Source organism: Alligator sinensis, unplaced genomic scaffold (genome assembly GCF_000455745.1).
Source record: "Alligator sinensis unplaced genomic scaffold, ASM45574v1 scaffold513_1, whole genome shotgun sequence".
NCBI lineage: Eukaryota > Metazoa > Chordata > Crocodylia > Alligatoridae > Alligator > Alligator sinensis.
This window is the reverse complement of record NW_005843136.1, coordinates 311,174-327,118: the sequence shown is the minus strand read 5'-3', so window position 1 is coordinate 327,118 and position 15,945 is coordinate 311,174. Positions and strand designations below refer to the sequence as shown.

Genomic DNA, 15,945 nt, shown 5'->3' with positions numbered 1-15,945 from the left:
CTAGTGGCTAGTTAACATATAGCTGTCAAATACATCTTTGCACGATTGGTATGTAAATGAATTCCAAAAATAGAGATGTTTCCGTAACCTTATTCTTTATGGGGGTTCTCTGTATCCTCTTAATGTCACTGGAATTTAGTGTTCTGTCTTTGTAGAACAACTTTAATTTTTTGAGATATACTAACTTTATTTTGAGGAAGCTTAGGACAGTGTCAACTTGCCATTTTTTACTCCACTAGGTAGTATCAAATATGGAACCTGTCATAATGCAAAACTTATTTTTATTTTAAGATGATGTAAGATCATAACCCTTTAAATTTATTTCTAGGCATTAGAAGAGCCAACTAAGAAAGCAAGTGAGACTGAGCTCACCACTTTGGACACACATTCAGAGGTAACAATAATTCTCTCTATCTTTTTATCTGGAAACACTAAGGTTGGGCTAATCCTCATATTGCTTCTACTTTTCTAGATGTGCTCCCCTGCCCAGCTCAGGCAGCAAACTGAAGAACTCTACACAACCATTGATCAAGTCTTACAGGATCCATTGCCTATGGTAATATACCAGTCAACTGGTATTAGAACAGTCTTTCCCCACTCCTCCTCCTTCTGTTATTAATTAAGCCTGTGCACTTTTGAATCCCATTTTTCAGCGCCGGTGTGAATCTTCCCCAAGTTTCCTGCAGACACCCATGGATTCAGATACAGGCAAAGTAAGTGAGTAAGCTCAAACACATATTATATCCCCTATGCATGTGGCACAGAACAATGGTGAATCAAGCCATTGGCTTCTGGAGAGAAAGAGGGTGGCAGAAATAGGACAATTCTTAGAGAAAATTAGGGATTAAGGAAAGGTCATTCTATACCTTCTCTCTCCCCCCTCCCTTTCTTTACTGCAGCAGATATTTGAATATGCCTGTAGGTAGAAGTTTTAATTCTTCTGCCTATACCTTGCACAATTACTTACAGTTGAGTAAAGTAGATGTTAAATGTTGACGAGTAACTGTGAATGAATTTTCTGATAGGTAGAAAGTACTTATACCCACTTTGTACTGGTATAAATAATTAAACCAGATCCAAGGCAGTGGAAAAGTCTGTTCTGAACAAAAGAGGTCAGGTAAAGGAAACAGAGGCAATGGGAGAAGAAGACAATGTGGTTTGGACAGCAAGTTAAAGCATGGGATGGCAACCTTTAAGGGTGACATGCAACTGGGTTACCTTAGTCCTCTCTGCTCTGTGCTGAGGACTACTCTCTTGCTCTTGTGCCGTCCTACTAGAGCTTCTGCTTGCGCTTCACACTAAGTGCTGTCCATTGCCATTGCCAATGGTGATGTGATAAGCAGAAACTGCAGCGGGGCAAGGGAGCAGGAAAGGATTGACACTGGAGGGGACTGCTGGCACAAGACCAAAGAATGCATGCACAGGGCGGAGAAGGTGCTGTTGGGGCCATGTGCCAGCTCACATCTCTTTGCAGGCTGGGTGTGACCTGAGTTTAGGGATAGGATGTAGGCATTAGAATAAAGACTTTGGCTTTCAAGATTAAATTGGGAGGTGGGGGAGAAATAGTTGTAAATGAGAAGAAAATATACTTCTGTAAGAGCCTTAGAAATGCCATGGGCATAAGGACATGCAAAATGCCATTCACTGGGTCAGACCATAGGTCCATCTAGTCCAGTGTACTGTCCCACACAGTGGCAGTGTGTAGATGCTGAGAAGGAAGGTGAGCAGGGCATGTCTAGAATCTTCTACCCCTGCTCTTCTCCCAGTTGCAGCTTCCAGCATTCAGAGGTTTAGGAAGTTGAGACTCTGCATTCCTATCTACCTTGTTCAACACCTAGAATTAGACCTTTCCTTTTATAAGTATGTCTATTCCTTTTTTGAACTGGGTTAAGCCACCGGCCTCCGCAACATCTTGTGGCAATGAGTTACATAAGTTAATTACATACCTTGCAAAAAAGAACTCCCTCTTGTTAGCCTTAAAACTCCTACCCAATAGTTTCATTTAATTTAAATACTTCTAGTATTTGGAAAGATGGTAAATAAAAATTCCTTATGAACATTCTCTGCAGCATTTAATATTTTGTAAACCTCTATCATGTGTCCTGCCCTCCCCCACCCCCAGTGTCTCATTTCTGAGCTAACAAGTCCTAGCCTATTTAGTCTTTCCTCATATGGAAGCCCCTCCATACCCCTGATCATCTTTGTTGCCCTCCTCTGTACCTTGTCAAATGCCTATATATCCTTTTTGAGGTGTGGGGACCAAAGCTTCACACAGTATTCAAAGTGTGGATGGACCATAGATCTAGAAAGGGAGAGAATGATATTTTTGGACTTGTCTACAATTTCTTTCTTGACCATTCCAAACATTTGATTTGCCTTTTGACTGATGCTTAGCAAATGGTTTTAGTGAACAGCCCACAATGACTCCAAGATCTCTTTCCTGTATGGTAACAGGCAGGGCAGGATGGCACCTTAAAGTCTCTACCTCATTTAGAAAGGCATATATTTTTGTAGGCTACAGCCTACTTCATCAGTTAGTCTTAGAAGAAGCTACCTTGTATTGACTTCTGCCTGACTTTAGACAATCACAGCTAACTACCTCACTCTGGGTGCCTCTACACATGCGATTAAAGCTCCAGAGTTTACTGCTTCTGGGTTCAACATTTGAACGTGCGCCAAGGACTGTAGTATGTTGAGTTGGGTCAGAGCAGCCCTGGCTGGCAGGAGGCCCCAGGGATCACCCTGCCAGCCTGGAGCTGCTCTCCCTGGCTCAATGTGCTGCAGAGGGGCTGGCTGGGACATGAGGCTGCTTCAGTGCAGGGCTTGCTGACAGGCAGCCTCCGTACTGAAGCACCCTCATGCCCCAGCCAGCTGGGGTAGCATCTACAAGTATACTGTTGTGAAGTAAAAAACTCTGCAGCAGGATAGGACTTGTATATATGAGTACTACTGTGCTGCAGAGTTAATTTGTTAACTCCAGCCTAATTGGGTGGAGGAGGAGGAGGGCATATGTAGAGGCCTGACATTTACTGCAGAGCTAATTAGTTTACTTCTTAGTAAATGCCTCATGTAGACGCGCCTTTTGTGTGGTGACTGTTCATCTAGAGCCCATCATTGTATATAAATATTTGAGGTTATTTTTTCCCATGTACATCAGTTAGTTCTGACCAACATTTCAATTTCAACATTGCACGAAATAGGCAGCAGAAGAAAATGTAAAAAATGAGAGTTTTTGCCAAGTGACAGCATGCGGGAGAATGTCCCAGGCAAATAGAAGTGAGTTCCCACATGGGTCTTGGATACATCCCCTGTCTGTTAATAGATTAACAGAAAGAGTCCTTGGAGGTATTGCGGTTGCAATATCAAGGTCATTTTTAACAGAATGAGGTCAGCTACTGCACTCAGATTTTTGGCAACCTCATAATCTTTAAAACAATAATACCTATGCCTATATCCTTCTTTCTATTGCAGCAATGAGACTTACGGTTTTGCAAGAAGTCACCCTAAAAACATGTATCTTGCCTCAGGAGACCAATCCTGTTCTGTCCAGGGAACCCATTGTCTAGGGCACTTTCCTGGGAAATGAGAGATACAGGTGTGGGGCCTCAAACTCCCTTTTACCCTATCTGGGAAAGTGCTGTAGTCAAAATTGGGCAAAATGGTGGTGGGAGCTTGTTTTTCTCCTCCATTTAGGTGTAAGCATGATCTTGGTCATTCAGCATGTTCTTCAATGAAGGAACTGGGGACTTCTTTTTAAGTGTCACTTAGACATCTTAGAGGTGGAATAGGACCTGAGCCTTAGAGTTAAACATTACTGAATCATTCTACACTTAAGACATGTTATAAGCACGTCTTACAATTTTAAGCAATTAATATCTTACACCAAGGATAAAAGCTTACAGAATTATTCCACTGTTGTCTGCATGTTACTATATCAATTTATGTTGTGTACAGATGTCTACAGTGCCGCAGAGAACAGCTGGAAGGGAAACCAAATATGTAAGTCCCCTTATAATTATTCTGTTTTAGCTACAAAAATGTTTTACTTTGTAGGAATAATAATCATCCTTCCATGCCAGTTGGATCTGCATGAGAGAAGGGTGGAAACTGGTGTAGAAAATGAGTTCTTTATTGAAAGTGAGTCAGTCAGGGTATTGGCAATGACACTTGAAACCTCTGACCCTCGCTTCAAATTCATCCTGTTTGGTGGCTCGTCAACACAGGATGATTACTATCTCTGGCCAAATGAAAGCCAAACTCAGTGCCAGTTTAACGTAATTTTAATTGCCTTTTTTCCTTTTAATTTCCTTTTTTTGTTTCATTTTGAGAAGACAGTCTGAGGACAATATTTTGCAATATTTGGCAAGGTTCTTTGGTTAGATGTGATATCTTTTATTGACCAAGTAGTTGGAAAAATGTTCTTAGCAAGCTTTCAGGCACAGTCACTCTTCATCAGGCATAGGGAGTCTGCTGGTCTGAGACTCCAAGGAATGAGAGAAGCTAGTAGTGTGGAGGGATGTCAGTGAAAATTTAAATAGGTAGAGATAAGCAAAACAAAGGGGGAAGGGAGGGAGTAGAGAGCAGGGGAAAGAAAAAGTCAGAGGGAGAGCACAGAGACAAAACACAAGGTGAAAAAGAGACAGTCTGTGATAAAGGGAATAGTTAGAAATCAGGAAAGCAGAAATGGGAGAAGCTAAAAGTGTGACAGGATGTCAGTGAAAATATAAAAGGGTAGAAGTAGGAAAACGAAAGGTAAAGGAGGGGGAAGAAAACAGAGGGCAAAAATAGGCCAAAGGAAAAACAATACAGAGGTAATAATAATACAAGGTAAAAAAGAGGCTAACAATAAAAAGGAAATGGTAGGGAACCAGGAAGAAAAAAGGGCAAGAAGTGGGAGAGGGGAGGAGAGAAAAGGTGGAGGGAAAAAGGAATGTAAGAGGTCAGGCCAGGCAGGTACCTGTGAATCACACGTCAGGCAGGTTGTAATGTGTCATAAATCCAATGTCTGTACTGAGTCCATGATTTTTAGTATCTAGTAAGTAGATGAAGTGAAGTTTGTAGGCTTATCTATGAAAGATGTGTTGTAAATTCCCCATACGGATTAGAACTGAGAGATCGGAGAGGTAGTGATTGTCCTGTGAGAAGCGTGCCCCCACAGGTAGCTAGGTATTCTTGTCTTTCATAGATTTCCGGTGTGGGCTCATTCTGGTGCGCAGCTGTTGTTTAATTTCTCCTACATATTTTCCATGACGGCATTTAGTGCACTGGATGCTAATGGCTCTGTTGTGGGGTGTAGTTATTGTGGGGGTGGTGGAGATATTTTGGCAGGTTTTGCATTTCTTGTCCTGGCATGGTCTGGATCCATTTGGTGTGGTTTGGGTCATAGGGAATTTGCTTTTGGTGATGAGGTTAGCGAGGTTTAAAGGCTAGGATGGGTGGATCTGGAAACATCTAATTGAGAATTGGGTCTTCTTCTAGTATGGGTTGCAATTGTTTGAGGATTTTCCATGTAGGTTCCAGGGAAGGGTGATATGTCATCACTAATGGTGTGTGATTTGTGGGGATTGTCTTTTTGTTCTGCAGCAAATCTTCACGTGGTATCCAGGTGGCTCTTTCAAAAGTGCGATCTGTCACTGGAAAAGTGTCCTTGTTGGCTGAAGGCCCTTTTGAGATTTGTGAGGTGGTGATCACGAGTATTCTCCTTGCTGCAAATTCAGTGGTATGGGAGTGCTTGGCTGTAAATTACAGCTTTCTTGGTGTGTTTAGAGTGATTGCTGGTTCTTTGTAGATATGTATGTCAGTCAGTGGGTTTCTTGTATATGGTGGTTTGAATTTTACCATCTTGGATATTGATCATGGCATCCAAAAAAGGAAATGCTGGTGTTGGAGTATTCAAGCAATAATCTGATGGAGGGGTGACGATTGTTGAATTTTTGGTGGAAGTCCGCCAGAGACTGCAGGGTTTCAGTTCAAATGATAAAGCTATCATCTGTGTATCTCAGGTATAATAAGGGTTTGATGGTGCAGTTCTTAAGGAAGTCTTTTTCTAGATGACCCATAAAAAGATTGGCATGTTGTGGGGCCATTTTGGTGCCCATAGGTGTGCCCATGGTCTGGAGGAAGTATTGGTTGTTGAAACTGAAGTTGTTGTGTGTGAGGATGAAGTATCACTCCACACTTTAAGCATCTCTCATTCCTTGGAGTCTCAGACCAGCAGAGACTCCCTATGCCTGATGAAGGGTGACTGCACCCAAAAGCTTGCTAAGAACTTTTTTCCAACTACTCAGTTGGTCTAATAAAAGATGTCACATCTACCCAAAGAACCTTGCCTGCCTATGTACTTAGACCAACATGGCTACAACCAACAACCCTTGCAACTGTTGGGCATTTATACATGTGCTCCAGGGGGAGGTGGGAGTGCTTTAATTAGAGTGTCTGTGAGAGCCTCTCTAACATAAGCATCCAGAGCATCTCATGTATCAGTGTCCCCATGCTTAAAAATGGTGGCAGGATTGCTTTAACTAAAGCTCATTTGCCAAGCTTTAGTTAAAGTGCCCCCACAACCATTTTTAAGATGAGATGTTGGAGTCTGCAGACTCAATTAATCAAGCCTGCTCTGACATGCTGTAATTACAGCACATTGGAGCAGCCTCGCTGCTCATGTATAGGCAACCAATATGCATTGCTGCCATATCATGACTTTTAGTTATTGCCCATAATTTGGGGCTTACCCAAATTTCCAGTCCCTGCTACACTATTAGAACAGTGGTTCTTAAACTGGGTTCCATGGCACCCTAGAGTACCTTGAAATAATTTTCAAGGGTGTTATGGGGTGTCAAGCAACTCTGACTTTATTAGGTGTGCAAATGTTTATCACAAGTTAAACCCAGAGATTTCAAATGGGAATCCTTAGCGTAAAAACATTCTGTCCTGCTGTGGTCTTTCTGAGTTCTTTTCAACAGGTTATTTGCTCTATTATTTTTCTGTCGTCAAAAAATGAATGCAAATTTAAGAGATGACCTTTTCCACAGAGTGCCTTGAGTCTATTGAGAGGTCTATTGAGTGGCCTATTGAGGGCTGCTTTGAGTCTAAAAAGGTTGAGAGCAACTGGGTTAGGATTATGAAAGTTAGCCCTAAATATGTACAAGCTACCTTGTTGTGTGGATACACAGGCAAGTGTGTCAGCGTGGACACACACACACATGCACACACATACAATAACCACGCTAAGTTAATTAATCTGTTCTAATAAATATGAAAGCCTTAAACTCAGATATTACTATCATTCTCATTAGTATGAACAGTTAATGTTGGTGATTTATTTTACTTACAACCCATTTATTTGTATGAGAGGCCTGCCCATTATTCATTGCTCAGTCATTCTGTTGAATCACAGATCAGGAGCAGTGCAGGTAAAACCAATACTTGCTGCCAATACACTATTTGATCAATAACATTTTGTTTTTGGCATGGGTAGCTAAAGAAGTGTTGTGCATTTTTCTTATGTGCTTTGGGCTGTGATTCTACTCGACAGACTGTGCTGGTTCACCCTAATTAGGAAGGAGACCAGAAGAGATAATTTTTAGTGATATAAAAAACAAGCTCACTGTCTGTATCTTGAAGACAATAACATATATTGCTCACCACTGTAATTCTTATGCTCACTAAACTGTGCCCGACACATTTTTCCAAGTGGAATTTTCAGCATGTGACATTCAGTGACTAATGCTGCCCAATGAGATGTTATTTTTGGAGATTGCTTTTGTGTGACCATTTAACACAGAAAGTTAGTCAGGTTCATTTTCTCTATGACCTTTACAAATGTGTTGAGAATTAAAGTCACACCTCAATTCAGACATGATATTTTAACTAACACCTCTTAGATAGCCCTTCTTAACAGCAGTTTCTTTCTCTATGCTGAGTTTTTCACATTTTCTTGCAATGTATGTTTCTGCTGCTGTAAATCAGCGATCACTTTTAGGGTTTTCCTCAGAAGATAACATAACTTCTGACTCTAGAGAAAGCTGTGGAGGTTAAAAAGGCTTTAAGCCCCTATGGCCCCAATAAAAATCTGTCTCTGTAAGGATCCACTCCCGAATACTATAAAGCTGAAGAAGTCCCAAAGCTCCTTTTTGATTGGGCTCATTATTAATCATTTGTCCTTAAGGCAGCTGTAAGTTAGATTCCATGGCAATGTTCTCCTAGAAACCACTGGGTAGCTGATAATAACCAGCTCACAATCCCTATCAACTCTGTAGCCTGCAACAATGGCTGCAAGACAGGCCAGTGCTGAGCCGTTAACACAGCTTTGGGTTATTCAAGGAACCAGGTTTATTCCCTGGTAGTTTGTTTTGCCTGTTTGGTACAGCATAAAAGGGTCATAATATAATCTAGAATTAGATCTAGGTTAGAAAACCATATCACTGCTTAATACAATGCAAAAACTAGGAGCTTCCGTGATATACCTGCTGGGATTGAATATTGAAAGGGCATTTGTTGTATTAATATCAAACTGTGAGCTCATCCAACATGCTCACTACCTTCTGACTTGTGCCCGATGACCTTTCTGGGAGCGATGATTTTTTAAATTTCTTAGAAGAGATCTGCATTATGTTTCTTTCTTTTGAAGTAGCTTTTAACTTGCTTGTCTGAAATTCATTTTTACTCAGGAAGGATTAGCATGGTATTTTAACAATATACTTATCATTATTTATGTGCATGCTCTTTTGTTGAATGTTTAATACAAAGAAGTCTTGAATATGTCATTGGTTAAGAGAAAAATAGATTATCTTTGTTGGTGAGTGAATCAGACCCAGCAAAAGCTGTTTTCCTGCTAAATCCCTTTGCATATTTTACATAACAACCCCATGCAGACAGCCAGCTCAGCCCCTTCAAGCCAGTCAGGTTGCAGTACATGGATGGGTCGAAGAGTGGAGTTTAGGGGGTGGAGGAGAACAAGGTAGGATATTGGCTCAGGTCCCCATGAGCTGGAGCTTCCTTCCCATGGCAGGAGCAGTAGCTCCCCAAAAAGTGCCTTCCCACACTGCTCCCACCTCCCACTCACCCTGAGAAGCATGACCAGTACCCCCCACACCAATCCCAAATTCCTTTTTATTAAAACATGAGACATTCTTTAATTTACTTCCTTTTTATTTCTTTTTAAATTCTTCTTCTTTTTGTTTACTTTTTATTTTCCTTTAGTGGTTGACTTCCTTCATTTCACCAACCTTCCCCCACCCAACTCTGATTTCATTACCTATCCTCATTCCATTAACTCTATGCCTCCCAGCTACTCATCCTTGCAACCCATTTCTCACCCTCCCCAACCCCGCAAGAGCAGGGATAGAAGCCAGTTTTGGCTCACCAACCCTGTAGTGGCAATTCATAGCTGTGCAGGTGGAAGACAGAGGAGGATTTTAGCCTTAATATGTGACTACTCTAAACCCAAGCTAGCATTAAAACTAATCATTTGGGCAGTTCAAAGTGCAGCATGGAACACTGTTGAATAATGGCTTAACAAGAACTTGGTCATAATTAGAAACGAAATGAATAGAGTCTCAGTTCTTAGCTATCCGCTTTTTATCACTTGACACTCATTTTATATACACTTCCCATTGATGTAAATAATTGCATGATTGAGCAAGGCAGTGGAGAATCAGCACTGAAACAGGTCTGTTCCATTATTAATATGGTATGGAGCTTACCCACATCCCCAGCTTCTGTTTAGTTTTATTGGCTTTGATGGAACAATGGTAGGTAACACCAGCTGATGATTTGGCTCACTATTTTCAGCAATTAGTTTTAGAATCTTATTAATGGCCATAGTGGAATCCCACTTACTTTCATTTTAGACTGGTGTATCTCCATTGACTAGCAGAGTTATTGCTTGTTTACAGAACTGTAAGATCAAATTCACATTCCAAATAATCATTTTCTGTGGCATTTCAGTTTTCAGTTCCCTTTATCATTTTTTTTTCACTAAATGCTGACAATCAAGAAGAAGCTTTGTTTTTTAGATTTTTGAAGTCATAATGCTCAAACAATGTTTGTAGAAAAGACAAAGTAACAATTTCTTTGGAACAGAATTCCAAAATCTTTTGTTATTAACTACTAGCCAGTTGCCCATCAGGAATGATGGGAGAAGTGGGTCAGGGGGGACAGGCAGGGATAGATCACTGTTGCCTCCTCCCAGGAGCAGTGGGGGAGGGGAGGAAGGGGAGCTTGCCCCACCATCCTGTCAGCCAGCACCCCTCACTGCTGCTGCCTCCAGGGAGCTGACCTCACCCCCCCTCAGTCCCCTCCATCCCTGCTGTTGTGGCGACGCTTTGCCGCACCACTGCCTTCTATCTGGAAAGCTCTTGGAGCACTCTGATTGGTTGTTTCAGTAACCAATTAGAGTGTTCCAAGAGTGTTATGGACAGACAGACAGACAGATTAAGCCCTTTATTGTATTAGAATTATTATATTAGAATTTTAGCATATGTTTCTTCAGTTATTTTCAACTAAGCCATTATGATTTCCAGTTATCAATAGGAAGATTATTAACATGCAGATTATTGCAGTGCTTTTGCCTTATCTTTTACCTAAGTGCTAAAAAGAAGCTATAGGCAAAATATGATTATAGATAAAAGTGTTTACGATAAAAGAAATAGGCAGAAATGTGCAGGCTTTGCTTCCTAAAGACAATGTAAGGCAGATAAAAAAGACTCAAGATTTCATGTCAATGTCTGAAAATAAATTAGTTTCTTTAACATTTGTTAGTCCAATGTAAATGTGGAGCAACTTCACTGAAACCAGATTTACTCTGAAATTACACTAGTGTAATTGACAGCAAAATTTGGCTCCAGTAGTTTATATTTACAGATTTCCCATTACTTAGCCCCTGGGCTCTTTCAATTTCTTAAAGTTTACAATGAGATCTGGTGGCAGATTAGGGTGAGCACATGAAAGAAATTCAATAACATGTGAACATACTCTCGAGCCACCAATGCAAATGTAGTTTGTCCAGTGAACATTTTCAGTCCTATTACTGTACACTGAGCTGCCTGGCACACATTACACTGAAGATGTGATTAACCAGTTAGTTACACTCAGATACAAGTTAATGCAATTAATAGCATGATAAAACAAGGAATAAGCCACAAAGTTTTTACACAAAAAATGTGTAATAGTTTTGTGGCTGGTTCCTATCATGCCATTAATTGAACATGTGGCTAGCCTTGGGCTTCCAGCTGTGGGGGCACACCATGCACCACTGCAGCTAGGAGCCCTTTGTTGTTGGGGCTCCCAGCCAAGAGGAGTTTATGATACATCCCAGCAGCTGGGAGCTCCCTTAGTCAATGGGGCTCCCAGCTGTGAGAACATGGTATATCCCTGTGGCTGGAAGACCCATCAGCTGACAGGACTTCTACCTGTAGGAGCTTCCTACTTGCTGGTTCAGGGAGACCCCGGGATCATGATGCACTACTGATAAGTCATGATGGGTTGCAATGCTCAATTCCACAATCATGCCTCCTGCCATGTTTGTGTGGCATGGCTGGAAGAGTTTGTGGGAATCACACATTAGATCCCATGCTGCCTTTCCTTGCATTCTTGCCAGGGGATTTAGTGATAAATTGTGGCTATCTCTGTGCAAGTGGGGAAAGGAACTGGGAACTTTCCTCCTCAATAGGTTGCATTCAGGGGCTAAACACATTATAGAGTGCCCAGAGTCTGCACATGACTAATGGCAATATTACTCATATTCATATGATTCAGAAAGGCCAAAGAGCAAGGAACTGCCCAGTTTCTGAGTCATTCTCAGTAGCCACCAGCCACCAGAGTTTTTTAGTGAGGAAGGGGAAATCATATTTTTCCCCTCTCCCAGGATTATGGAACTGCTTTGCCACATGAGTTATAACTAGACATATAATTATTTTTCTTTTATATGTCTACTCAGTTGATGGAAACCATTGCATCTGCCATAAAGACTTCTACAGGCAAATGGGATGTCATTTATCTACTTTCTTTCAATAGAAATCAGCAACAGAAAAATAACTGCAAGTGAAATGACAGATATACATATTTTTCTCTTCCCATCATCCAGGAACCACTGATAATCTGTGAAAACAGTTTTTGTTTTGGATTCCCTCTTTTGTAAATCAGTTTTCTCTTCTATCTCAGATTGTGTGGCTTGTATAAGGCTTTATGTTGCTTTATGTAATATGGTATATATTTACTTTTTGCAGGCTAATCTTTTCTTATCAGCACCTGGAATGACAGAGAGTCAACTGGTATGTATCGTTATGTCTGAGTTATGCTGTTTTTCAAAATACTGATAAACACAAAATCTGAAGTAAATTACTGTTTCATTCCTTGATCCTTTGAAGGATTCTGCAGTTCATACTCTAGCATGTAAGTACTAAGCAGTATATTACCATACTCCATACCGAACATGGATTTGTTACAAATGCCTGACAAACATCTACAAATGGGGTGTAAACACAGGACAGACTTCAAGATTTGACACAGAATGAGAGGTCTTGGTAATTTGGAGGCTGATTACCTCCTGGTGGGCATTTTTAAATCATTCAAACTTTCATTTTTGATTGAAAATTTATTCTCAGTTTTCTGGATTCCTCTTCTCTTCACATGTTTAATTCAAAAGTAGTTTAACCAGTGAAAAGTGAGAGGAGAATAAGATCCAAACTGGTACTTGAAGGCAAAACCAAAGTGTTTGTATATTTTGTCCCTACGACAAATAAGGGAATCTTATTATCCATAGTATACAGGTAGGGAAAGGAAGGGAGCTACAGCAAGACAAGGACCAGATTTTCAGTATGGCTCTGAGCTCATTAAAGTACCTGGGGGCTGATTGACAAAATGTTCAGCAAAATGTTTGCATTGTGCCACTTCTTACTAGACTTGACAATCTAGCTAAAAGTAAGTATCCCATGATGACCCAGTCCAGGGCCATAGCTATAAAGCCGAAGTTGCACGTCATCATCATCACCAGCAATAGCAACATTCTTCCTGCAACATGAAGTATATATGACTGAAGTCAAATGGCATTGGTCATTCCTATCACATGCTTATTTTTCTAAGTCTTTTGTGTTCATATATCATAATCCCTCTTTCACCATTATTGTCCATATTTATTCAAGGGTAGGGTTTGGCAGATGGATATGTATGATCACAAGCAATAGAAGAACAGTTGGTGTTTATATCCATTAGTGTTTATATTCATCCAAAGCATAGCTTCCAACATTTCCTCATCTCTAATTAGTTTTAAGCATTAATAACTCAGAGAACTCAAATCCTTTCAGGTTAGTGATATTAATTCTAGATGTGGGTGGAGGGCATTATAAATCAGAAGACTAAAATATGTCAAACATGTTTTTAAGGAGTAAGAGAAAAGTAGATAATATTCTGCATCATACACTTGTGTGGAAGCCTCAGTAAATATAAAGCAGTCAATCAGTCCCGAGTTATACTGTATACGATTTAACACCTTGAAGTGATTTTCCTATAATTCATTCATTATAAGTCTATGTATTAGACTACTACTAACATTTTTAGTTTCAAAGTTGCTGAACACCAAATTCTGTGAACTAAATCAAATGTTGAATGAGCAGACTGGCAATTAAACCTCAAGAGTTATGTCAAAATAATTCCCTTTGATATAAAGCAAGCTGTAACCTCTTAATGTACCAAATTCTAGCCAGAGCTGGTTGTAGTGTAGAACACATCATAGTTCCAAGTGACACCTAAGGTTTGCTGGACATAGGTTCCTCTTCTTGGCCCTGCTCAGCACATGTACTCTGCCCAGCTTGATTGCTTGACATTTAGATGCAGATAAATGACTTTTGGGTAGGCCTAGTTTACAGTAGTATCATATTACCTTATCCATCACTGAATTCTCACCATATCTAGGAAGAAATGTGGATTACTCATAAGAACATTCCACACAGAAACTCTACACAATAATTTGAGAGAGAAAACAAAATAAATAATAAATTCTTAAGCTTGTGACTCGCAATCAGGGTGATGAGGCACCTTTGGGTGCCTTGAGATCATTTAAGGAGTGCTGCAGGATGTTACCCAGTTGTAACACTGGGTAATACAAACATGTTTCACAAGATAAACCCAGAGTTTTCATATGGGAATCTATAGTGTTAAAAACCTTCTGATCTGTTGTGGTTTTTCTGAGGTCTTTCCAACAAAGGATTGGTCTATTATTTTTCTGTAGTTAAAAAATAAAAGAGTGAAAATGTAGAGGTGTCATTTTCTGAGGGGTTTGTCCAGTCTATCCAAAGATGCCTCAAGTCTAAAAATATTGAGAACCATTGCCTTAGACTGTTGAAACTGCAGGGGGAAAGGTAAGTGGACAAAATTTAGAAACTTTTGCTGGAGTCATGCAATTTTTTTTAGTAAATGTTCGGCTGACTTGGAGGCCTACTGCTGTTCCTTTACTAAGGAGTATATCCTCCAAGAGTCATCTATGCATTGTGGGTGGAAGCTCAGGTGTTACAGTTGATCTTGATCAGATCTTCCTGTTTCCTAAAGGGCAGCATTAGTTGAAAAAGTTATGATTTATATATAAAAGTAGTTGAAAAAATTACAAGGTTCATGCAATTCAAATGTTTAAGTGTGACCAAAGGTACCAACAGACTGCACTACAAAGTGGTGACTCTTTGAGCACTGTTGTGTTGTTCCATCAGCACAACAGCAGATAAAATAATTGTTCTTCCCTTAGGTCTTTACAGATATATGTGAATAATTTACTATGTAGCCAAAATAATATAAATTATTTTTACTCTTGGTATTTGCCTTCATGTCTTCAAGTGCAGTAAGTGAGAAAATTATTATACTTGGATTCATACCATGGAATGTTTTATTGCATTTATACATTTAAGATCTTTATAATGACACATTAAAATGTATAAGTGGCTTCAATGGCACACCTATTACCCCATGAAAAATAGCTCAAGGCAGAAGAAGAATAGTAGGGAAAAGTTGACTAGGCAAAGCATCTGGGATTATGCTGTAAGGAATATGTAGGGAAGAGGAGCCAGAACAGAGGCTAGGATCTGGGCTCTAAATCCTAACACTCTGAAGGAGGTTCTAAATAGAATAACTGAACACAGATGGTATCTGTGAAAAAGACAGCACACCTCAGTGATTGCTGTTTATCAAGTAAATTGCAATGGAAAGAAAAACAATCTGTATCTTCTGGTGATATCTCAAGTAAAATAAATAACAGCATGAGAAGAGGAAGAGAGTTTTGCAATGGTGTTAATTCTCTTTTGTTGTTAGATTTTGAAATGTGGGTTGGAGAGACAAATGGACCCAAAGCAACAATAAAAAGACATTCCTGTCACACATCAATAAATTACGTTGGGTGCATCTACACTGTTGCCGCCGAGAGCCGCGGCGCAGGGTTCGGGGCTTTAGGAGCCCTAATCGGCAGGCGGGTACTTGTGATGCTTGGAGTGGAATCAGGTACTCAAGCGTTTGGATTGAACAAAAGATTGTTTACTTACACTGCTCGTACAGTGCAGGTCAGAAACTTGCTTCGATTACAGTTGTAAAACTTGGGTCGGGCAGAAATTACAAAGTTGGTTTGGTCGGTCTGCAAATGTGTCGGGGTGTTTGGGGTATTCGGGCCGGCAGTCGTCTTATGTCTCGGGTGGGGGTGTGCTAGGCCTCCTTGGGTCGGTGACGGGGAGTCCTTAGTGGTTGATCAGGCCGCTAAGTTCGCTCTGAAATGCGTGTGGAGTTTGCTAGGCTCCACAATGTACTCAGAGTTCTCCACGAGGTGTGTGTGGAGCTCTCCCACTTGGGCGGAAACTGCTCAAGCTTTTTATACGGCTAGCAAGCCAATCGTTAGCCACCACGTGTGCATAATTTCACGCAAGCCAATAATGGGGCTCGAATTAGAATACAAATGGCGGGAACTCTTTGCAC

General features: G+C 40.5%; 1 protein-coding gene across 5 annotated transcripts in view; it reads left to right on the top strand.

Moving 5' to 3' along the window:
- The first annotated feature begins 256 nt into the window (after positions 1 to 256).
- LOC102388235 (muscular LMNA-interacting protein-like) overlaps positions 257 to 15,945 on the top strand; it is a 73,436-nt gene continuing 57,747 nt past the window's right edge. For all 5 annotated transcript variants that reach the window (XM_025193941.1, XM_025193940.1, XM_025193938.1 and 2 more), the window contains exons 1-5: positions 257 to 394; positions 473 to 556; positions 654 to 713; positions 3,955 to 3,999; positions 12,228 to 12,272. In XM_025193941.1, coding sequence (XP_025049726.1) covers positions 473 to 556; positions 654 to 713; positions 3,955 to 3,999; positions 12,228 to 12,272 — 234 coding nt within the window. In that variant the 5' untranslated portion in view covers positions 257 to 394. The remainder of the gene's footprint in view (positions 395 to 472; positions 557 to 653; positions 714 to 3,954; positions 4,000 to 12,227; positions 12,273 to 15,945) is intronic.